The sequence below is a fragment of the Panulirus ornatus genome, chromosome 37, assembly GCF_036320965.1.
Source record: "Panulirus ornatus isolate Po-2019 chromosome 37, ASM3632096v1, whole genome shotgun sequence".
Classification (NCBI taxonomy): Eukaryota; Metazoa; Arthropoda; class Malacostraca; order Decapoda; family Palinuridae; genus Panulirus; species Panulirus ornatus.
Window position 1 is genome coordinate 5,261,403 of NC_092260.1, and position 26,033 is coordinate 5,287,435.

The 26,033-nt window shown below is 36.9% G+C and overlaps 1 protein-coding gene across 1 annotated transcript in view; it reads right to left on the reverse strand.

The window, feature by feature from the left end:
* Positions 1-15,051: 15,051 nt before the first annotated feature.
* Hsl (hormone-sensitive lipase) overlaps positions 15,052-26,033 on the reverse strand; it is a 174,016-nt gene continuing 163,034 nt past the window's right edge. Inside the window, exon 7 of the mRNA XM_071683738.1 lies at positions 15,052-24,616. Within this exon, the coding sequence (XP_071539839.1) occupies positions 24,383-24,616 (234 nt within the window). The 3' untranslated portion in view covers positions 15,052-24,382. The remainder of the gene's footprint in view (positions 24,617-26,033) is intronic.

Sequence of the window (26,033 nt, forward strand, 5' to 3'; positions counted from 1 at the left end):
GCCTCTTTCTTTATACATCTCCCACTCATTTGCATTTTTTCCCTGCAAAAATCGTCCAAATGCCTCTCTCTTCTCTTTCACTAGTAATCATACTTCTTCATCCCACCACTCACTACCCTTTCTAATCAACCCACCTCCCACGCTTCTCATGCCACAAGCATCTTTTGGGCAGGCCATCACTGCTTCCCTAAATACATCCCATTCCTCCCCCACTCCCCTAACCTCCTTTGTTCTCACCTTTTCCCATTCTGTACTCAGTCTCTCCTGGTACTTCCTCACACAAATCTCCTTCCCAAGCTCACTTACTCTCACCACTCTCTTCACCCCAACATTCTCTCTTCTTTTCTGAAAACCTCTACAAATCTTCACCTTCGCCTCCACAAGATAATGTTCAGACATCCCTCCAGTTGCACCTCTCAGCATTAACATCCAAAAGTCTCTCTTTCACGTGCCTATCAACTAACACGTAATCCAATAATGCTCTCTGGCCATCTCTCCTACTTACATACGTATACTTATGTATATCTCGCTTTTTAAACCAGGTATTCCCAATCACCAGTCCTTTTTAATAAAAAACAAGATAATCATGATAGAAATTGAGTAAGATAGAAGAATGCTGTACAGGTATGCAAATATTACATGTCATGCTGACATACATCCACTTGTGTCCATTTCGAGATCTGACCGGTTGGTCAGAATGGACTTCGGACGTATACCGGGGAGCACCTGTACTTCTGTCTACTGCTCCTACCATTATGCCAAAAGACAGGGCCAGCACAAAGTGCTCATGGCAGGAAAATCTTGAGTTGTGAAGAATGAATTGTGTGAGTAAGTTTGTCAAGTGTTATTTGTGACTAGGAAAGATTTTATGTTTCTGGACAGAATGCCAGTAGTCCATATGTGGGTGAGGCAGAAAGAAAAGACATATATCTTGGTTAAAGGAGTGCAGCTTGACAACCACTGAAGTGCTGGCTCATTACACAGCCATCACAAACACTTCCAGTACTCAGGTGGGTTGTACTGGTAATATACCTCCCAGGTTGGTGGCTGCCTATCAACTACTACTGTACATATACACATACCTATGCATACTTCACAATTTCAATCCTTCCTTCCACCTATGCTATTGTTGATCCATTCCATAAATGCTCTGCAACACCCTTTCATACCCTCAGTGATAGCAAAACTGGACTTTTTTTTTTGTTCCCTGGTAAATTTCATTCACTCCCATCCATACTACTCCTTCTTCCGTGCCCTCCCTCAACCTGTATTCATTTCCATTTTCACTTCATACACCCTGCCCAAGCATATGAGTTTCCTTCATCCCCAGAATATCCAAACTATAACTTTTAAATTTCTCCACAAGCTCCCTTGTTTTACTCTCACCAGTCATCCCAACATTCAAAGCCATCACTCTCAGTTGCTCACCCCTTTTACTTCCTGTATAACTGATGAACTCCAGTGCCATTTCTTAGCCTTTAGTGCCTCACCATTAAGAGGCTACTGGCAAAGGGCAACTCCATAGCAGTGTTTACCAGTGGAAGTGGGGTTCTCAGATTGTCTAGAGAACTAAAACCTCAGCACAGTTCAAGTGTTTGTTTGAAAAACTATTCCTCTCTTGGAGTTGAGCAACACCTGTTTTTCTGTTCCACTCATTAGGGTGTATTAATAAGGTCACCACGAGAAGGCGGGGTGAGACGGATGCTCCAGAAAATTAGAGTATCCCCTTGATGCACTGAAATTCAACTTTTCCCAATCATTGAGCTACTTCAGTACCAGTACCTCCCAACTTCATTGGTTACGATACTGCACCCACCCATATATTAACTGCTATCATTGGTTACGATACTGTACCCACCCATATATTAAACTGCTAATTATCAAATATAAGATAGATTGACATCTTACAAAAATCCCCTTTCGAATTTCTGTCTAGAAATTATTTTTGATATTCTGATAAAGAAGGTGACATGACATGTTTAGACACAGAACGTAAAGGTCAAATACCAGCACAAAAGGTCTTTTCAGCAACAAGCCTGGCCCAGTGAATATTAAGTCATAATTCTCATAAGACAAAGTAGCATATTTCTGGTGCATTACATGATGTGACATGGTCCATTACTACATTTGTGTTATTCTACGTTAAAGCTGCATGCTTATAGAACATAAACTCTATGTACATGAAAATACTTAAATATATGAAAATATATATGTGTGGAAATAAAAAGAGCGTGGTTGAGAGAGCAGAAGAGGGTGTTTTGAAATGGTTTGGGCACATGGAGAGAATGAGTGAGGAAAGATTGGCCAAGAGGATATATGTGTCGGAGGTGGAGGGAACGAGGAGAAGAGGGAGACCAAATTGGAGATGGAAAGATGGAGTGAAAAGGATTTTGTGTGATCGGGGCCTGAACATGCAGGAGGGTGAAAGAAGGGCAAGGAATAGAGTGAATTGGAGCGATGTGGTATACAGGGGTTGACGTGCTGTCAGTGGATTGAATCAGGGCATGTGAAGCGTCCGGGGTAAACCATGGAAAGCTGTGTAGGTATGTGTATTTGCGTGTGTGGACGTGTGTATGTACATGTGTATGGGGGGGGTTGGGCCATTTCTTTCGTCTGTTTCCTTGCGCTACCTCGCAAACGCGGGAGACAGCAACGAGGTATAAAAAAAAAAAAAAAAAAAAATGAAAATGACATGTACTCCATCATCTGAATTTTGAAACACTCTCCTGAACTGATGATATTAAGGTGAGGGATTTATAAAAAGAAATAATTCCAGAGTAGGAAATTTATTGAGAATTTATATAATAAAACTTATGTCAATCTGCAAAGTAAGTCTCAGTGCATTAAAATATCTAAATACATGTAAATGCACATGAGGTACTGTATATAGCAATGCAATGCATTAATATATGTGATAAAATTTACATTAATATACATATATATAATAATAAAGCCAGACATTAATAAATGTCAAACCTGCACATTTGTAATCATTCTTACGGTGAAGTTTACCTATACTAGTTCTGTAAACATTTTATTTAAAAATTCTTTTGACTTAAAAATATTATGGCTAGCCAATACCTTTGGTCTGGAGTAAGGAAGATGCAAATATTGCTAAAACATAACAGGAATGAGAAGCAAAGCTGGAAACATAATGATCTAACAGATGCACATTTCGTTACCCTTCATCTGTGGGGCAGTGAAACCAACTCTCAATCTTCTATGAATTAATGATTAATGTAATGTGATATGTTATGAACATTATAAATATTGGCTTTAATACAAAACATATGAACTTAAAAGTATACTAAATAGAAGACATTGGTAATATCACATATTATGCTACTTACTAAATATATATCAAGGAAAAAATGTTGATATACAAAATACAGAAAATACATACAACGAAAAAATTATGAAACTGTTCAATAGTCAAACACAGTTTGTAATGATGGTATTGTTCATCAGTCAAACATAGATTCTAAAAGCAATTAGTATATAATGTTGTATACCTGTTAGTGATGAGTACCAATGCATGTATGAGTCCAGCTAATGTTATGTTACAGATGGTGATTCATAAAGTGTACTGTCAGCCTTATACATAATGGACTGATTACATACAATAAAAGTTCTTTCACTAGAATCTGATAATTACCTTAGCATAGGTGAATGCACACAGTGGTCACACTTGAAGATTCAGCTTGGTATGCAAAATGAAAAAGTGAAAAGTGCCTAAACTGGCTCAGAAGTTCATGTTTCACTTTAATAAATCAGAAGTGAGTTTTATTTGTATATGGGTGATTTGCAAGAATGTATGTACCTAAACCACCCCCTGAAATTACAAACGAAGTTATTGATAACAAAAAGATAGATAGGTATTTACTGTCCGTCAAACGATTCTTACCAATTTGGCTTTATTCTGAACTAAAGGAATTCATAACTGTATAAATCAAAAGCATTCACAAGACTGAAGAGTAAATCAGTGGTGGATGGAAGCAATGTTGGCCATATTGCTCACCTGTGTGCCAAAGCCCAAAAAACTGGTGTGCTTTAATTACTGCAGCCACACACCTGACTATTGCAATGAAGAATTTGGGAAAAAAAAGAGAAAGAACAAATAAAATGATACATTGGTGTTAACTTCCTTCATCTTACAGCCATACTTAGTTCAGAGGGATATATTTAAATGAGATGACCTCATAATTCTTCAATTATAATCATCATGACTAGAGTAATATCTTTCAATAAAAAGACCTTATTCAAAAATAAATGTCTACAATTATGCTGTTATGGTTGTAAAATCCAACCATTACATTTGTTATCAATACTTATATCATTTGTACAAAAGGAAAAAAAAAATGCATCAGAAAATACTTTTGAAACATTCTACGTGAAGAATGGAAGGGTAGGGCTGAGGCTTGGGAAAGTTCTGTAGCACTTTAGATGATCCCTTATTACCTTAATTAAAAAACTTGTACTGAACAAGCATACCAGTCTTATCAGTATTACACTAAATATCACAGCAAAATATCTGCAAAATTGTGGTTTTAAGGGGGAAAAAAAAACATTTTTCTGGTATAGGTAAGGTCCTAAATGTACATAAGAGTACATATTTGGTAGGCTTAAAACAGTCTTAATTCAACATAAGGTGCATCCCTGAAAAACTACCTCTGTTCACCACCATACAACATGAGAGGCCAGCAAGTGCTCATTCACTGGTACATAACAACCATACAGCAATGGTCTATGACATGATGGTCCAGAGGTGAGGTAGTGGCAATTGGCCAGTCACTTTTACTGATTAACAGACTACTGAGGTCTGTGCCTCTTGAGAACTGTTTTTTTTTTTTTAAGGTAGATATGGGAAGGGAGGAAGGACAAAATAAGTAAACATAAGGAAAAAAAATCTATCCTTCAAATGGTACATTTCACACCTAAAGACAACTCTATGAGCATCTTAGAACATACAGTACTCACAGGAAGGAGGTGAGACTTTTGGAAAACTCAAGAAATGATCAACTCTCAACACTCTGGGGGACCTGGCCATCATCTGCAAAGTGAACCTGAGGTGCAGTGGCTATCAGTGGCAGACCTATAAATCTTTACAAAAAACCTTGGTTTGCAATTTTTTTTTTTGTAAATTTTTGTTTTATATACACTTACAATAGTATTACATATAAGCTATTTCTCATTATGGAGTTTTCATTACACATAATTATGCTCATAAATAATTCCTGTACTAAACAGACAGTAATTACATTGTGTACTACAAGTACAAACATATTAAGATTTTTTACAAAATACTACATGGTGAGTGTTTAGAATGCCAGTACAGTAAACCCTTGATTTAACAGACTTGATATAACAGATTTTGGATTTAAAAGACTGAGTAAATAATAATAAGTTAACTATCAGTAATTCAAGAAATTCAAAAAATTAGAAAATCTCAAACACCGCACCATGCACATTTCATGTCACACCTATTTTTGGTAGTGTGGGGTATACTCACTTTGTGTTGGTCTCAAGACTGCCTCAAGCTATCGTGCAGTCAGGCTGTACACAGAGAATTGTGACTTTCTTTATTCAATAATCTTGCAGTCCTTGCAATTCAAAATGTCATCAAATGATAGAAGAGTTAAAAGAAAGTGTGTGAACTGTGTATTGTATGACTGTATATTGTATTAAAAAATGGCCCATAGGTTAAATTTGATTTAACGGACTTACAGCATTAACGGACACCTCCTCCCCCTATTAGTCTGTTAGACTGAGGGTTTACTGTATATACACTTACACACAATCTTTTCTCCACTACTTCAGGTTGTGTATCATATATACATTCATTCAGAGCAACAAATTATGCTAAAATGGATATCTGGTGAATCTTTAAAGTGGATGATGCATATTCATATTGCATCATAAGCCTAAGGTTTTGGATGATACAGTATGCATCATCAAAATGCAAATTAAATTTTGTGATAAAGTAACATGTGTCATTATAAATAAGGTACATGTGTCATTACAAAGTAACATGTGTCATTAAAATGACAGTGTTAAAAACAATTAGGTTCTTGTTTTGGGCCATCCTTTTCTGATGGTGTATCCAAAGCCACATAAGTGAGGTCAGTCAAAGCTAAACAGAAATACCTTTGAACAGCAGTGTTAAATACAGGGCTACTTATAAGCAAAATATATACTAGATCTCTTTTATCTTACAAGAGATAATTCTTAAAATCTAGGAAAGAAGTCATCATCCTTACACAACTGCCTCTAGGTGAAAGCCCTGGTTGTGCAGAGGGAAATGACTTCATCTAATCTGAAATGTTTCTTGATGATAGAGGCTAAAATAAACCTGTGGGAGAACAAAACATTTTGTCTACTTAATTTTTTGAGACCAAAGAATTCTTTCAGTGTCCTGACTGGTCAAAGTGAGCAATTTCCCAAAGCAGAAACTGTTTAGGACTGTCTTAAGACAGGTTTATTCCTAAATTCTACCTTTTCCTCTTTCTTAATGAAACTTCAGGCTTGAATTAGTCTTTATCGATAAAATATGATCTTTTAAGTCTGAACAGATAATATTCTACGTATTGCACAAACATCATTTACTGTTCTTCCTGATTCAAATTCAAAAGGAATAGAATTTCCATTCACTGATGAATCAGAGCCACAGTGCAGACAGAATTAACAGATTTAAAAAAATTCAGAACCTCTGAAGTTCCCATTTCTCATCAGATGAGAAAGCTATAAATATTCTTGGAATAATGGAGATCAACAATTACTCCAAACAGGGCTAGAAAAATCTAAATCACATCTCATAGATAATGGTAAACTTGTGAGAAGCAATTGTGATACTTGATTTATTCTAATCATGGAAAACATGAAAAAATGATTGGTCAAGACAGATTCTTCAGATTCTCTGAGAAAAACCTGAAAAAAAATGTCCAGACTATCTAGTACAGTATCATATCTCACTGGTAGGGTAAAAATTACATGAAATATTCATCTGTTAAGTGTTCTCCAAACTTTCTCCTATACACTTGTTTCAGAAAATCCAAAGATTTCAAAACTCAAAATTTTGAGGCAAACTAGATCCCTCGTAGATGTTGACAACTCCATGGAGACTAAGGAATCTCATGAGAGAGATGAAACATGTTCAGCAGTCTCCTCCACCATAGTTGTTTTAACCATTTCCTGAATACTAAAGTCCTGAAAACCAGTCAATTTGAAAATAACCTTCCATTTATATCAGTGGAAAGGGTGAATCCTGATCTAATTATTTAGGTCTATGGTCATGCAACCGACCTCTACTAACTCTACATATAAAATGGAGAAACATCAGTGAATAAGACTGTGTTGCCTATGCAGTAAGAAGAGTCACTCCTAATGGCAGGATCTAAATGAGAGCAGTTGATCTCAGCATCATCTTGACTACAATGTGGTCTTTAATTATACAGCTTCTGCCCATTGTTGCAACACTTGAGTAGAAAACTACTAATATAAAATGTTTCTTCAAGACTGCTAAGGTAGAAATGCAATCTATTCCCAAACCTGAAAGACAATGGTATATGCTTTTATTCAATAATCATTTCAAAATTTTAGTATGTCTGTCATACACAGGACCCCAAACCCACATTCTAATTCTTCTAAAAAAGGGAAAACCAGTGAAATATAAATTCCATTATGTTGATATGCTTGCAACCCTGAGCCTCTGTTCATTTTTGAAGAGTGATGAATACATTGTATAGTTCCATATAAGACGTAAAAAGGTAAGCGTGGATTTGTGGAGTTATGCAGGAAGAAGGATGGAATTTTGCTAAGGTTCTGCATAAACTGTAATGAAAAAAACTGGGTGGAAGATGGCTATAGAGGGAGAAATAAGAGAACATCCTGAAATGACATGTAAGTGAGAAGAGGTATTTGAAATATGAAAGAACCAAAAATATTGACAGCACAAGTAAATGGACACTGGAAGAAAATACGAATATAAAAAACTATTGAAATTAGATTTGTATAGAATATTTCTGAACGGTCACACATATTTGGAATTACTGGAAAACTGCTTGAATGAAATAATGTAGACTGGGAAAAGTTCAGGTAAATAGGGGGCTTGGAAGAACAAATATGATTCCACAAGTCGAATTACCAGAGTTACAGAACAAAGGCCCGTAGCTGCCAGAAATATATCATACAAGTCTTATGTCAGTTGGGAATGGAAAAGAAACTTGAAACCAACAGACAATGATGAAGTCAAAGAAATCAAAGAGGCTTTATAGATAGGAGCTGCATTGAAAACAACATGTCTATACTAAAGTACTGTATAAACATAGCAATCAAATACAAACATTATTAATGACAAGAACAGATTTTCAGTAAGGCATAGGACCCTGGTGAAAGAAGGAACTTAGGCAAAATATTAATGGACAACAATGTGCCCCCAAAATTAATAAACATAACTGTAAAGATTTACAAAGGAGATATAACATGCATAAGTTAAAGAAATGAAGAAAAAGTGTAACTAAACATAACAAGTTGGATAAGATAGGAATGTAATGTCTCTAACACATCAGGGGTATATCTCTGAGGTACACAGTAATCAATAACTTTATCAATAATAATGAATTATATATTTATTATTCTTACTCTAACCTGTTTGTTCCTTCAAAAGGAAATATAAATGTATATTCATATATTCTTAACTATTTTAGTGATCTACACTTGTAACCAGTGAAACAACCACATCATCTTCCTAAAACAACCACTTAAGTTTATAATAAAATTTTCTTATATGTAAAACTATACCAATTTGTTTCATGGAACACAATTCTCTAGATTGTTGTGCTAAGCTGATCTATGTTCTCAAATATCATAGATTTATTTCTATTAAAAAATGGTCACATTAATCAGCAGCTCACAGTCTAACCGAACTTACTATCACATGTAGAGGTATATGAACGCAAATATACTGTAATGAATGTGCACTTTCATAGACATACGTGAGTTCAACAGTTGCACTAAATTTTATGAAAATCTGACAACATTAGTGATTTATTTTAACACATGAATAACTCAAAAAAGCTAAGTTCTGAGATACAATGTTGGACCTACATACCACTCTTGAGCTTTTTATTATCTTAGTGAGTTCATAATTTGCCATCCCCTGGCCAGATCCTGGATAAGCACCTGTTCCATGCAATTTAAACTTGTGACATACAAAACTATACAAGAAATGAGGAAATTTGGGGATGGTTATGAAGATGATTACTTTGAAATGAACAAATGTTTCTTTGCAAGTGATGGCCTGATACCAGCAAAAATAGTGAAATGACCAACACAATAATCAATGGACTAGACATATATGAAAACAAGAGTAGTATAATCATTTTCAATATGAAAGCCAGCCAGAAAGTAAAAGGGGATATCAAAGTAATAAATGAAAATAGTTTCAAAATATAAAAAGAAAAATATGCCACAAAAAGGCATACAGATAGGAAACACGATATACCCTGATATTGTACAAAGCTGTATTTAAGTATTATTTAGATAATTATACCAGTTACTTTGAATGGATCAAACTTAATAAATTCTACAAAAACAAACAGACACACTCCAAAATAGGAGATAATGTTGTACATGGGCAGATTTTGGGTGCAATGATATATACCCAGGAAATACCACTTAGAGGGAAGAATAATACAAAAAATGAAAATGGGGGGAAAAAAATAATATAAAATGAATGATACAGTGAGGGACAAGAAGAGAGTACAGGTATCTAAAGAATATGGCAAGACATGGTAAATTATATGGGAGGGTATTGATTGAGAGGGTGAAGGCATGTACAGAGCATCAGATTGGGGAAGAGCAGTGCGGTTTCAGAAGTGGTAGAGGATGTGTGGATCAGGTGTTTGCTTTGAAGAATGTATGTGAGAAATACTTAGAAAAGCAAATGGATTTGTATGTAGCATTTATGGATCTGGAGAAGGCATATGATAGAGTTGATAGAGATGCTCTGTGGAAGGTATTAAGAATATATGGTGTGGGAGGCAAGTTGTTAGAAGCAGTGAAAAGTTTTTATCGAGGATGTAAGGCATGTGTACGTGTAGGAAGAGAGGAAAGTGATTGGTTCTCAGTGAATGTAGGTTTGCGGCAGGGGTGTGTGATGTCTCCATGGTTGTTTAATTTGTTTATGGATGGGGTTGTTAGGGAGGTAAATGCAAGAGTCCTGGAAAGAGGGGCAAGTATGAAGTCTGTTGGGGATGAGAGAGCTTGGGAAGTGAGTCAGTTGTTGTTCGCTGATGATACAGCGCTGGTGGCTGATTCATGTGAGAAACTGCAGAAGCTGGTGACTGAGTTTGGTAAAGTGTGTGGAAGAAGAAAGTTAAGAGTAAATGTGAATAAGAGCAAGGTTATTAGGTACAGTAGGGTTGAGGGTCAAGTCAATTGGGAGGTGAGTTTGAATGGAGAAAAACTGGAGGAAGTGAAGTGTTTTAGATATCTGGGAGTGGATCTGTCAGCGGATGGAACCATGGAAGCGGAAGTGGATCATAGGGTGGGGTAGGGGGCGAAAATTTTGGGAGCCTTGAAAAATGTGTGGAAGTCGAGAACATTATCTCGGAAAGCAAAAATGGGTATGTTTGAAGGAATAGTGGTTCCAACAATGTTGTATGGTTGCGAGGCGTGGGCTATGGATAGAGTTGTGCGCAGGAGGATGGACGTGCTGGAAATGAGATGTTTGAGGAAAATGTGTGGTGTGAGGTGGTTTGATCGAGTAAGTAACGTAAGGGTAAGAGAGATGTGTGGAAATAAAAAGAGCGTGGTTGAGAGAGCAGAAGAGGGTGTTTTGAAATGGTTTGGGCACATGGAGAGAATGAGTGAGGAAAGATTGACCAAGAGGATATATGTGTCGGAGGTGGAGGGAACGAGGAGAAGAGGGAGACCAAATTGGAGGTGGAAAGATGGAGTGAAAAAGATTTTGTGTGATCGGGGCCTGAACATGCAGGAGGGTGAAAGGAGGGCAAGGAATAGAGTGAATTGGAGCGATGTGGTATACAGGGGTTGACGTGCTGTCAGTGGATTGAGTCGGGGCATGTGAAGCGTCTGGGGTAAACCATGGAAAGCTGTGTAGGTATGTATATTTGTGTGTGTGGACGTGTGTATGTACATGTGTATGGGGGGGGGGGTTGGGCCATTTCTTTCGTCTGTTTCCTTGCGCTACCTCGCAAACGCGGGAGACGGCGACAAAGTATAAAAAAAAAAAAAAAAAAAAAAAAGAAATATAATGAAAATGAAAGAATGGGACATTGGAAATTTGAAACTAGGTCAAGTTTAAAGTTTTGTAGAAATCAAAGGAAAGATATGTAAGCTTAAGAAACAGTGCACATAAACAGACTGTATCCATTATCACCTTCCTGTATGGAACAAATAACCTGCCTTTAAGAGCCAGGAATAAATTGACTTCTAACTGTTGATGGGCAGAGGGAGATGATTTATGTCATTTTCTCTCGAGCCCTGAGCATAACAAAGAAGAAACTAATCATACTTGAGCAACCATACATAGTCAACCAAGATCAGATAATAGGTGAACTGCTCTATGATATTCAGGATATAGAAAAATCAAAATACTTGATATAAAAATTTAAGAGATAAGGGAAAGAAAGAGGGAAGAGAAAATGACATGAATACAATAGATAATAAAGAATATATCATAGACAACAGCAAAACATATAGATGAACTAGCTCCTGATTCTGAGTGACCCTGTGAAGAATGGCAGCTCCATCTAAAGTGTGATGAGTCTTTCCAAACCATAAGGGCTCTCCAACCCGCTGGTCTCCACAGATATGCCAGAGTGGCTAGCTCCTGAACTGGATACTCAACTGTCCCTAACAGAAAGTCAGCTGTGTTGTTTCAAGGCTACAAAATAGAAGTTAAAGACATGCTAATGGCACTCCTTAAGATGGGGTACTTAGCCCCACTTTGTTCAATGTACTAATCAATTCATTACTGCAATCAATTGCAGTGTCCCAGAAGTATCACCATAGTTATGTCGATGATATTCTTGTACACACAAAAACATATCATGATATGCAAATTGTTCTTAACTGCATGCACAAGACCTGCAAAAGCCTTAGCTTTATCATTTCTGCAGATAAAATCAACATCTTCAATAAATTAATTGGTAACAGTAGGAGCTGAACATCTAAGATGACAATAGGTTGAAACCCAATTAACTATGTCTCCTCTTTTAAATATCTTGGTTTCTCAGTCCCATTTGCTGAAGCTAGTTTGCAAAAGCTAAACTGACAATGTGCAGATAGACTCAGAGCTCTTACAGCTGTTGCTGGGTACAATCCTAATTATGGTGCAAGTATCAGAAATGTTAACTTTGTCGCTGTCTCCCGCATTAGCAAGGGAGCACAAGGAAACAGACAAAAGAATGGCCCAACCCACCCACGTACACATGTATACAAATACATGTCCACACATGCACATATATATACCTATACACCTCAATGTATGCATATATTTACACACACAGACATATACATACATACATGTACATAATTCATACTGCCTGCCCTTATTCATTCCCGTCGCCATCCCACCACACATGAAATAACAACCCCCTCTCCCCCGCATGTGCGCGAGGTAGCGCTAGGAAAAGACACAAAGGCCCCATTCGTTCACACTCAGTCTCTAGCTGTCATGTATAATGCACCGAAACCACAGCTCCCTTTCCACATCCAGGCCCCACGAAACTTTCCATGGTTTACCCCAGATGCTTCACATGCCCTGGTTCAATCCATTGACAGCACGTCGACCCCGGTATACCACATCATTCCAATTCACTCTATTCCTTGCATGCCTTTCACCCTCCTGCATATTCAGGCCCCGATCACTCAAAATCTTTTTCACTCCATCTTTCCACCTCCAATTTGGTCTCCCACTTCTCGTTCCCTCCACCTCCGACACATATATCCTCTTGGTCAATCTTTCCTCACTCATTCTCTCCATGTGACCAAACCATTTCAAAACACCCTCTTCTGCTCTCTCAACAACACTCTTTTTATTACCACACATCTCTCTTACCCTTTCATTACTTACTCGATCAAACCACCTCCCACCACATATTGTCCTCAAACATCTCATTTCCAGCACATCCACCCTCCTCCGCACAACTCTATCTATAGCCCATGCCTCGCAACCATATAACATTGATATAACATTGTTGGAACCACTATTCCTTCAAACATACCCATTTTTGCTTTCCAAGATAACGTTCTCAAATTCCACACATATTTCAACACTCCCAGAACTTTCGCCCCCTCCCCCACCCTATGATTCACTTCCGCTTCCATGGTTTCATCCGCTGCCAAATCCACTCCCAGATATCTAAAACACTTCACTTCCTCCAGTATTTCTCCATTCAAACTTACCTCCCAATTGACTTGTCCCTCAACCCTACTGTACCTAATAACCTTGCTCTTATTCAAATTTACTCTCAGCTTTCTTCGTTCACACACTTTACCAAACTCATGTACTCAGCTTATTATATTAGGTCTTTAATAGATTACCACACACCAATTATGGTCCTGCATAACAGACTTGAAAAAATGCAAAATGATGCCTTAAGAATCAAATTTGGCTGCCTGAGAACCACTAAAGTACTCAACATGCAGAAAGGGCTTCATATTCCTAGCACTGATGACAGAAAACTTGAAATCAACCTTATGATAGGAATGAGATTTCTGCTTAGTGATCCAGATAGTGTTGTATCTAAAGAACTGTTAAACCATATATGCCATGGCATAAGTGAATCTAAATGGATCCAAATAACAGCCAAACACATGACAATATTTGGTATACATAATTTGTATAAAATTAGGAAGCAGCAGCATTTCCTGCCTTTCTGGCAGATAACTCCCTTTGATGTCATTACACCTACTTATCCAACTACGAATCTAATTACTTATAATCTTCACCTTCAACTCTTAGCAGTGCTCTTGAACATATACAGAAACTCCAAACTAAATATAACATAGACCAGTGCATCTATACTGACGGTTCTTGTGATTCTGCCGCTGATAGGGCAGGCAGCGTGTATGCAGTTAAGAACACTTTGCAGTTCATGCATTGATTAGTACATTGAATACAGTGGGGCTAAGTACTCCACCTTAAGGAGTGCCAGTTAGAAGTAACAATTGGGCATCTACCCTACAAAACTGAATTGTCCCCATACTTACTGCTCTTGAACTGGTAAAAATCACTACAACAGACAGTTTAATTATCTTTGATTCTATATTTTCACCACTTGCCCTTAACACCCTTAGATCAGAATGCAACATGTTGGATTCTGAAACCAAAGACAAACATTCAAACATTATTGCTCATGGGATTCATATCAAATTGTTATGGATTCCCTCTCATATATGCCTCCGTGAGCATGACAAAGCTGATGCTTTAGCCAAGGTGATATTGAAAATAACATTGGGTTGTCAATTAGAAGCCTCAAGGCTGTAATTAGAAAGGAACTAACTCACCTATTTGAAGCATGAAGATGAGTTCAGATAAGTACAAGTAGAAACACCTGGCCTATCTGGAGATGTTCATCATGTGTATTGTAAAGTTTGTGGTCAAAGATCTGGACACAAACTAGAACACTATGTCTTAGAATATGAGAAAATAGAGCCTTTCAGATAAAGGTTTAAACAAACCAGGAAGGAAATGTCACAACACCTTATTGTTAATAATAAGATACCTGAAAGTTGAAGTCTGTGTCCATTTTTTGCATCTATTTAGTAAAACTTACCATATGAAACTATGTAGTATATGTAATGAAATACCTGCTATTAACTGTAACATTCTATGCAATATCAACCCACTGGGATCTGACTAAGATCCTTTGTGACCTCTGTAATCCTTTTGCATTGCCACTCATAGGATGAGCATGGAGTATACAGTAAATCTTCTGGTGTTACGGGCACAAATCAAATCAAATCATATGCTTTGGAAAGCTTTCATGGAATATCTTTCAACCTAATGACTGTGGTTGGTTTAACAATTAAGTGTAATTGTAAAGCAGCACTTTTCAGTAAACATGTAAACAAATTCTATCTTTTGATGCCTTACCATTTAAAAGAATTATTTTGTCAGAAACAAGAGATATGGGCTGGAAACCCTTCCTTTCCTATATTTCAGTTGCTAAAAGACAGAACGAAAGAAGGATCCAAGCAGGGGTGTCTGAATGTGTCTGGATGTAACCAATATGACAAGAAACGAGAGATAGTATGTTTGAGGAAAGAAACCTGGATGTTTTGGTTCAGAGTTAAACAAAGCTCAAGGATAAAGGATAAGAATGGTTTGGAAACATCTTAGGAGCAAAATCAGGGGTCGATGAGAAATCAAAAGCTATGGAAGAAGTAGCATTACTCCTGAAGCAAGAGTTGTGGAAGTGTGTAAGAGTGTAAGGAAGAAAGTTCTAGACTGATGTGGGAAAAAATGAAAATGCACGGCAAGAGATGGGTGATTATTGATGCTCATGCTCCTGGCCATGAGAAGAAAGGTCATGAGAGGCAAGTGTTTTGAGAGTAGCTAAGTGAGCGTGTCAGTAGTTATGGGGCAAGAGACCAGGTATTAGTGATGGGCATTCTAAATGTGGAGGTAAATAATGTGGCAGTTGAGGGTATAACTGGTGCACATGGAATATTCAGTAATGTGAATGGTAATAGTGAACAGCCTGTGGAGTTGTGTGCTGAAAAAGGACTGGTGACTGGGAATACCTGGTTTATAAAGAGTTAAAGACATAAGTATATATATATATATGAGCAGGAAAGATGGTCAGAAGGCATTACTGGATTACATATTAATTGAAATACGTGTAAAAGAGACCTTTGGATATAAATGTGCTGAGAGGGATGTCATCTTGTGGGGATGAGGGTGAAGATTTAAACAGGTTTTCTAAAAAGAGGAAACAATATCATTGAGAAGAGTGGTGAGACTAAGTGAGCTTGGAAAGAGACGTGTGTAGAAATACCAAGAAATACTGAGTTAAAAATGGCACAAGTTGAGATTTAATGGAGCTAGGGGAGTGGGTGAGGATTGGAAAGTATTTAGAGAAGCAGGGGCGGCATGTGCAACAAATGCATGTGGCATGCAAAAGGAGGGAGGTGGGCAGATTAGAAAGGGTTAATTACAAAAACAAAAATAAAATTATAGTTTATAACATCCAATCATTGCTTGGGCCTTCTTTCATCTGGTGAATGAATATACTGCTAAGCCCTTGAAATGTATATTCATTCTCCATGCAAAGACAGTTGTGTCTTATGATCCTTAGTGTTCGAAGGGAATGTGAAAACTTTTGGATCTCCATCCAACTACTTAGTTATGATGTGCCCAAGATACCTTGACTGACCAATGAAAATCCAGATCCCAGGCTTGATGCACCAGCAGCCTGCTACCTAATCAGCGTAAATGTGTGTGAATGCACAGAAATATTCCCACGCTATTATAAAGTTTTAACAAAATTATGCCATACACAAAGATAATAATAGGGACAGTGTTGACAGTAATGTGTCTGGTTCCTCATGTGGTAGTAGGAGAAAGAGGAGAGTAAGTGGGAGATAATAATCTCAAAACAGAAAAAAGATTGTGGTGAAGCTTGCAATACTGCAAGAGTGCATTAAGGAAACCCACCTTCCTGACATAGGTATCTCCTGTGTCATGTAAGTATAGTAAAACAGCCAGTCCACTTGAACAAAGATCTATGGCTCCCAGCACAATGTACGAAAAAAAGAATAACAACCTGTTTAGATAAACTTTTCAAGTATAAACATATAAAGAAAATGTAAGCATAAACTTATACTGAAAACAATACAAAGGTGTAAAACGGGCCAATTTCAGTAGTCTGATGCAAGTGTTTTCAAAATAGGTTTTACAAAAGCTTGATAGGTATATTATGTTTTGTGTATTTCAAATAATCATGTATATAAATTTCATGAAGTGTAAAAATAAAAACTAGTATATGTATTTTCCTCCATAACTATTTGTCTTATATCATTAAAGCTCTACCTTGTGATCAAAATTTCAAGATTTTTTTTCAATATAAGGGTTTTCTGGCACCCAAAAGTTTAAAAACCCTTACTCTAATGCAGCAGCACAGCACAATCACCTGACTGGTACAAGCTGACCCATAATTCCTATAAAATGGAATGACAATTCATATCCACCACAATCAGAAGAAAAGAATACAAATCTGACACCTCCATGGGTTAGAAGTCAATATTGCAAAACAAAAAACACTATAGACTAATGAAAGCTCGAGGGACTGGCTACAAGTACACTACGAAAGAAAGGACAAATGAGTGATGTGGGAAGGTGGCATGCCAATGATAGCATAGGATTGGGTTGGATGCTACCTGGGCACTCTATAATTGAGAATCAGTTGGCTTCATTAGTTGAAGAGTAAGAAATGCTTGTGGTTACACCCTAATGTGAAGGCAAAATGATGTTTTGACCTCCTTGTGAGGAAGTGCTCTTCCTGATGATGCTCATGGAATTCAGTCAAGAGGAAAGGCTTCTCAGATCAAAAACACATATAGAAAAGATGGATGCTGAAATATGGCAGTATGAGGGGTAAGGGTATATCAGTGAGTGACAGGAAAGAAAAGAGAACGAAGATGAAGACCCAAGACTGATAGGTGAGGAAAAAGGTGGGAAAATATGTGGGTGACAGGAGTAGTAGCATCAAGTGTCTGGGCTCTGAAAGCAGAGAGACATATGCAACAACCCAAAAGGAGAGAGAGTGATGTCTTACAATATTTACAAAGACATATCATTACACTATATACCTATCATATAAATACTACATTTATAAATAAATTATGTCCTGCCCTCATAAACACATACATGACATTATACATAAAACAATTTACACTTTAATTCATTATACTTGTTTTATTGCACCTATTTTCATTCTCATGTAAATCTGTGAAAGAGCCCTTTGTGAAGTCCACATTATATACATAGATAGTGAGGCATTTGTTCTTCCAATTCCCTATTTTTCTTCATGGATCCATTCCCAAAGAGCAATTCACAGTATTCTCGAAAAACCGTGTTACTATATAAAAATTTCTGATTTGTATGAACAACCACAATTCACATACAGTAATCAAACATGATCATTGCCTACATAGCTGATACCAGTTTTGATCTTCCAATTCCCTGTTTACTGCAAAAGACAAATCTATGGATGTCATTACCCTGGTCCCTGGTAAACTTGTGCAATCAAAAAGAGTGTTCAACTTGATAAAGCACTGAAACCCCACAAATTTGTCCTCTAACTAATTCACCTTTATTGACCTACTATGTAAATTTTCATCTACTTATATTAATATCCCCCAGCAAAATAAGGGCAAGTAGCTCAATCAAATTTCTCAAACATAAGTCTCCAAAATCTAATATGATGATGTGAAAGAATGTAATTACAAAACAATAAACTCATATTTCTTGGTATAATATATGGTGTCACTGCAAACAGAGTTGGGATAAGAAACAATGTAATTATGCAATATCAAAAACATATTTCTCAGCTAAAGAATTTTTTTCTTAGTCTATCTCTTACTATAAAATGTTTGTTGACACTTGTTGATGCATGTTACTAATAAAAAAGAAATTTTCCTTGAGCTAACAGTTCAACATTTGCTGAATCATCATTACTATACCTAGTTCCCTTACAACTATTGCTAATGAGCCACTAATAAATGTGGGGCATCCAAGTGTGCAGACCAGGGTTGTATCATCTTTGCCAATGTGACTCATACTCCCTCAAGATATGAGTCATCTCTTCTTATCTATAAACCATGCCTTAAAATCCTACTATCTGGTGTTCAGACAAGAAAAACACACACCTTATGATTATGGCTGGCCACTGTCAAAATGAAGACCCCATGGTAATCAATATTCAAGGATCACAGGTGTACAGGATGATGTCATTCAAAAAAAATCAATACTATGAGCAAAATGGTGATGATATAGGACTGGCATGGAGCAAAGCCTGACGGGGAGTAAATTTTGTTCTTTGGATTTGGATGACTCTTTAATACATGTAATGTACCGGTACTTCTGCCTTTACCCATCAAAAAGTGTAACTTAAACATATTTACATCCTTGAATTGTCAAAAACAGTACTGTTCTTGTAATCACTTTCATCCAGACATTCCCCTCAAATATACTGGAAGTCATTGCTCATTTGAGGAAGAGGTTAACCTAGTTGGAACTTACAACTGTACTTGTATTTATAGTAAACATACTTGAGTCACTTTGTTGGAAGCTGTGGATAAATCAGCAGTCTCTAGAAACACAGACCTGCTCTTTGTTGTTTAAAAAAGTTAGGTTCTATGTCTATGTATATCTAAGGTAAATGCCACAAAAGTGCAAAAAACATTCTTAAGTACTCGTTAATGGATCTTGATGACACAATGTAACATAAAAGAAGGACTGTCATTGGTTGTCTTGCGAAACCCACTTCATCATGACCTGCAGTAGTATGTTATTCAGTAAAACTTGATATATAGATACTTCTTCAAGGTTTTATAAAGGGGACACACAATTTTTCATCTCAAATTATGCATAGTCCCCAATTAATATCATCTAACATATGCAATTTGAATACTAAGAAATACCATATTTGTAAAAGGACAAAGAAAAAATTAGCTTTCACAGTATACGCCAGCAGACAACAGCATTAAATGAGTTTTCCAAACATATTCAGCATGGCTATATCATCATGACTAACTGACAACACTGGTGAGTTGTGGCAGGAAGTTACATGGTCAAACATGAATGGTCAGGAAGAAATACTGGCCTGGATTTGTCTGCAACCTTCAGCTCATCAAAGTGAAAAAGCCCAAAGAAGTTGGGTTTGATGCTGTGGAAGAGGTAGATGTGGTGAAACCACTTGGAAAAGATTTATCTATGAAGATCTCAATCAACTGAAACAAAATCAGGCTGAAAGAAATGTTGTAGCTACTGAAGCACCATGTGAGCATTAACATAAAAAAGATACATCAGAGGCCTTTGGTTATCTAAAGAAAGCAATGAAAATCTTCAGAGAAAATTACTCTAGTAGAGGATGTAGGTCCATAGTTAATAGCATCATAATAAATGGCATCACCTGCTATTCAGTCACTAAAGAAGAAAATAGCTGTTCAAGAGTTCTTGGCCAGATACTTTAGATGTTCAAAGAAGAGTTAAGAACAAAGTACTGCTCCTGTGTCCTAGGAACAACCTCACTTGCCATCAGACCAATCTAGTCTAGCTCATGAACCATCTTTGTTAAGTGGTATATCATCAACATTAATATTCTGTACATAAAGAAATGTGTTTTGATTCACAATAATATGATTTTTTATATCTAATAACTAATAAGACAAATATTGATTCTTGGCTAGACCTAAGACCCTAACCTCCATTAGTTTCATTCAAAATTGCTTTGCTTAGTATAGCACTTCAAATGTATGCATCTCTGATGTTAAGCATTTCATAATTTCCAAGGAAATTTGAATGTACTATTCCTGGTATTATGCCAAGAGTGATCTGAAATGAGCTTCACAGGAAATTTTTCTTTGGAATTCCCAACATTTAGCACAAAAGGTCACTTTTGTAGGGATGTGCTTGTGAAGAGGGTACTTGCCTATTTGTATGGTATGGGAAGAGAGTTCTACACATGGGGCCCCATCTCCTGAACATTGGAAGCTGTTAAGTAGCCTTTTAACCCTTCCAGTCCTACATTCATACCATGTACACATGAGTCCAGAGTCCTATATATGTATGAGATAAATCCTGATGCTTCCTGTTTCATATATGTTCTGTATGTGGCCTCAAGCCACAAATTGGTACCATATGTCACTAGAAGTGATAATTCACCCTTAGAAATTTTGTAGCTGTCAGTTTTCCAACAAACAACAGCTGCAATAGTGATATCTTTGCATCTGGCAGCTATAAATGAAAAGGTGAAAAAAATATGTTTACTTTTTTCAGATGAATTAAGAAAAGCACATTATCTAACAGACTGGCTAAACATAAGTATGCAAAAATTCATAACTTTATCAATATTATACAATTAGGTGAAACAAAAAATATCACCACCGTTACTTTTTCTCATGGATTATGAGTTAAACATTTTCCTAGTTTAAGAAAAACACTCTATATACCAGTTTGACCAATTTCATGGAAGGGAAGTGTGGGGTGTGACAGTGGGCAGTAGAGGCATTGGTGAGTGTCATAACCTGCTGAATGCCAAGGCATGGCACACAACTGCCAACCATGGCCACTAAGGTCTCTTGGCTTGTCTGCTCCAGTCACTCATCCTCTGTTTCTGTTGCCATTTATGGCCAAGGAACAGAGAATAGAATGTGTGCAGAATTCAACTTGTGGCAAAACTTTTTTGCACAGACTGATGCTAATAACACCTTACTATGTAAGCTTTGATTGATGCCAATAGCACTGAAAGGGGTAAAAACTCTACCCATACTTCTTGTGCTACAATTTTCTACTCATGATCATAACATAAATGGTGAATTAGTTTTGGAAAAGACTACCTCAGTTGAGCTCCCACTGCCCTAAGCATTAAAAAGAGTAAATAAAATGGCAAGTCCTAACTCGTTTTAGTAAAGAACGAAGAAAAATGCTAAAAATGAGATATTGTAGTTGCTTTAAAACATTCATTCAAATAAGTCACTTAACAAATGGAAAGTTCCTCAGGATGGAAAGTTTGTTAATGTAATGCAATATTAGAGAACAGTAACAACTTCCTGCCAAGAAAGTATCACTTAATTAATTACAGTTGGTAAATCTATGGAAACACCATTCAAAACAAGATTGCAAACATTTCAAGGCTCATCATTTGATTAATGATTTGCAATATGGTTTTCAGTGTAATCATTCAAGTAACTAATCTGCTTGATTTCTTTAATGAGAAGTATGATGAAAGTATAGCAGCTAACACTTCAGTAAGTTCCTCATCAAAACCGAAAAACAAGTTATGTTACATTGTATAGATGATGTACTTTTGTGACTAAAAAAATTAACTGATGACATAAACATGGAACTAATCAGCAATTAAACCTCAGAAAAAAAGTGGAGTGCCACAAGGATCTGTCTCAGTAGCAATCACATTCCTAATATATAGCAATAATACCAATATTTGCTTATGTTATATTAAACCTCACTGACAGCATTAAATGGAAAGCAGAGATATAACAGAAACTGAGCATTTGCAGCTGCAAGCTGGCTTACTTAAACTGATACACTTGGCTCATGTGTAAAGAAATAATTCTAGCATCTATAATAGTAAAGTTTTATGAACTAGTAGTAAAATAGAAAGACATACTGTAGTATGAACTCTGCTAAGCCATGTAATGTAAATGAGGTGAATTAATCTCCAGTGACATAAAATTAAGTGAGCCATGTTCAGAAACATGTAAAAATGCAACCAAAAGTTTAGGCTTCATAGAGAGGACTTTCAAATTCTGCTGAGAGAAACTAAAGCTTACTCTAGAATCAACAGGTGTCTCCAAGTTCAAAACTGCAATACATTTTGCATTAAAGAGAACTGAAAGCATAGCATTAAGTTACAATAATGATTTCCAGTCAAGAAACAAATCTATGAGAACTGTCCATTCAACCTTAACTCATTTAGCTAAAAAAAATAGAAGATATAGAAGCATTTCACTACAGGTATGGATTAAAAATTTTCCTCTAAAAGGCTTTCACAATTAGGTTGACCTAATTTCACATACAGCATTGCATTGAAACTTATGGGAGGTCATTTTCTTTCAATAAGGCTTTGGTTTTGGCGCATCCGGCAAGACTAGTAAAAGGAGGATGTGAGTGAGGGAGGCAATTCTTCATATGTTCCTTGTGCCATCTCACTGTGTGGGAAACGGTACACAATTATGAAGTACTGAAACTTTTTTCTTCAATAAATTTTTATCATAGCTGTCTAGTTAGGTTGCTATTGACTTATATGGATAAGATATGGAATTATACATCAGCTGGGAATTTAAAATACTACTGCTAATATCTTTGGCAATCTAAGGTCTGTCGTAGCCATCATGGGGGACCAGTGTACAGGCAAGTCACACTCCAAGGGTCATATAAGATCATGTTTGGTTTTTACTTGTTTTTAGATCTGTGATATACTGCCTGTGACTTCATTTCTTCCCCATGGAATAAGGTTGGTACACAGGGCTTGTAATAAAAGTTTTAGCTTCCCATATATTACAGGAGACATCAAGTATACTGCATACTTTATCCATCTGTACAGCTCTTATCTTTAACCTGTCCTGACCTATGGGATTTAAAGCTTCACATCTATGTGTCATGTTGGGACAAGCATCTTAAGCAAGCTTCTAGCACATTTTACACTTAATTGCATCAGTTTTCATGCATCATGTTTTCTCCCTTGCACAACTCTTTCTCTTACCTTCAGCATTCCCACTAACATCCTTACTAATCATCACATACCCAAATTTATCAATAATCATTACTGACTCATGTTACATTGTGACACTAGTCCAACACTCATAAAAAAGAAGAAAATGAGAAATTTTAAAGTGTGATACATAACATTTGTATCATCTTATTGCTTTTCATCATCTTATTCTAAAAGTCTACCACCTCAGCACCAAAATGTTTCATGAATAATTATGTTAAAACTAAGCTACCATCAAAATAATTAATACCATCAATATAATTAATGATGAACTTACTGAGATATACATTAATCTGAAGTGGGTACATTCTATCCTCTATGTAATAATACTGTTTTTGTAAATCTAGTTCATAAGCTCTCTACTTTACATAAAACAGTACTTATTCATCTCTAATTTACATAAAACAATACTTATTCAATGTGTACAAAGAATTCTGTTACCCAAAATACATTCTAGAGGAAGAAAAAATCCATTAAATCCAATTATGTATAAGCTTTGTAATTATCATAGTACAGGCACCAAAAGACCTTATGGAAAACTCTATTTCAACTATTAATAACTCACATGAAAGCACTGAAAATATCTATATTCAGAAATGCATCAAGCTGCAAGGATAAATGTCATAAACATGCACAGAGGTGCTAGTCTTAATCCAAGGACAGAAAGTAGTTAACTGCATAATTAAGTGTAATTCAAAAAGTATTTTCACACACTCTAGTATGAGTGGTGCTAAACAAATGTGGTCAACACACAGAAGAGTTTTCATGACTCATTGGTCAGGTACTTGCATAATATCTTAAAAGTCAATACATACATTTTTGGGAATGATTTTATACTTAACCAATTTTGCAAATGATTCTATATTCATCCAATTATCTGAGTATGAACATGAATCAGCTCATGGTATAGCATTACTGCTTGTAGATTCCTTCTCTTCCTCCGTACCTAAGAGATGCCTTATGTGATCAATGGCCTTCTTGCATCCATTGTGTGCTTCCTGTGACACCATTGACAGACTAAGAAATCCATGGGGGAGACGGTCCAAAATTTCAATGGTGACAGGTACACCCAGTGACTTCAATGTCTTGGCCATAGTAACATCGTCATCTAAGCAGAAGTCATATTCTACAGTCTGAAACAGAATAATGATAAGCTGTACCAGTTTAAGGTACTGCCTTTTACCTCATATGAGGCAGCTGGTGAACAAGGGAGAAGAGTACGAGCGCTGGGAAAAATATACAGGATGAGTGTAAGTGTTGTGATCTTTGAAAATCATACAGTAATGTCCAAGCAATAACCTATCAGGATATCCATTATCTTCCAGAAAGACATGATCACCTTGCACAAATCACTCTTCACCATCTTCAATTCTAGAATAAAAAGGTTGATATGACGCATCCTGTTGCTACCCCACCCCACAGGAAACAGCATTGCTGCCCCCCGCTTCAGCAAGGTAGCACCAGGAAAACAGACAAAAAAGGCCACATTCGTTCACACTCCAGCTGTCATGTGTAATGCACCAAAACCACAGCTCCCTATCCACAACCAGGCCCCACAGACTTTTCCATGGTTTACCCCAGACACTTCATATGCTGCAGTCTGAATTCCTTTGTATTCCTCTGTATCTCATTCCCATTTTTTTTTAGAATAATTACTATACAAAACAGCGACCATAATTACTAAGAAATGTGTCTCACATTCAGCCTTACCATCCTAATGAGATAATATGAGTCATAGCGTTCAATCTAAAAACCATCAAACCCACCTCTAAAGATAATTCATTTGTTGGGTGCACATATAGGCACTTTTCTTTCATATTATAACATAAGTGACAAAAGTAAGGTAGGTGGTGGTTGGTGGGCAGCCAACGACCAGGGAAGTATGTCACCAGTACTACCCGCCTGGGTATTAAGAGGGTGTGACAGTTGCCTAGTAAACCAGCACTTAGGTGGTTGTCAAGTTGCACACCTCTGACCCAGGTAGCTGTACTTCCTTTATGCCTCATCCACATGTGGACTACTGGCTCTCAGTCTACAGACAGACAAGCTCTCTTTGTTACACAGAACTCTTGACAACATTTAACTCAGCTAATTCTTTGTAACTCTAGATTTTCTTGCGGTGAGCACTATATGCTAGCCCTGCCTTTTGGCAAAATGATAGGAGCAGTAGATAGAAGTAGTAGGTAGGAACATTTAGGCAGAAGCATTAGATGGAAACATTAGGTAGAGGTAGTAGGCAGGAGCATTAGGGTGCCCTAAACCCCTCAATTCGTTGTCTCTTTCGTTGAGGAGACTGTCTCCTATCTTGACACACTAGGGCCTGGTCCCAACAATCCTGTGTGGGGCGAGGAAGAGTTGAATGTCGCTCTCGGACATCTGCGCCAAGGGGATAGCCTCTCTGCCATCATGGCAACCACAGAACATGCCAGAAAACTGGTAAGTTCCTGTGGCCACCCAAATCGGAGTGAAGGCTGAACAGGACAACGAGTGAATGCGGGCGATGTCCGCCAGACTGAGGAGGTCCCTGTGAGTAGAAACCGACTGCACAGG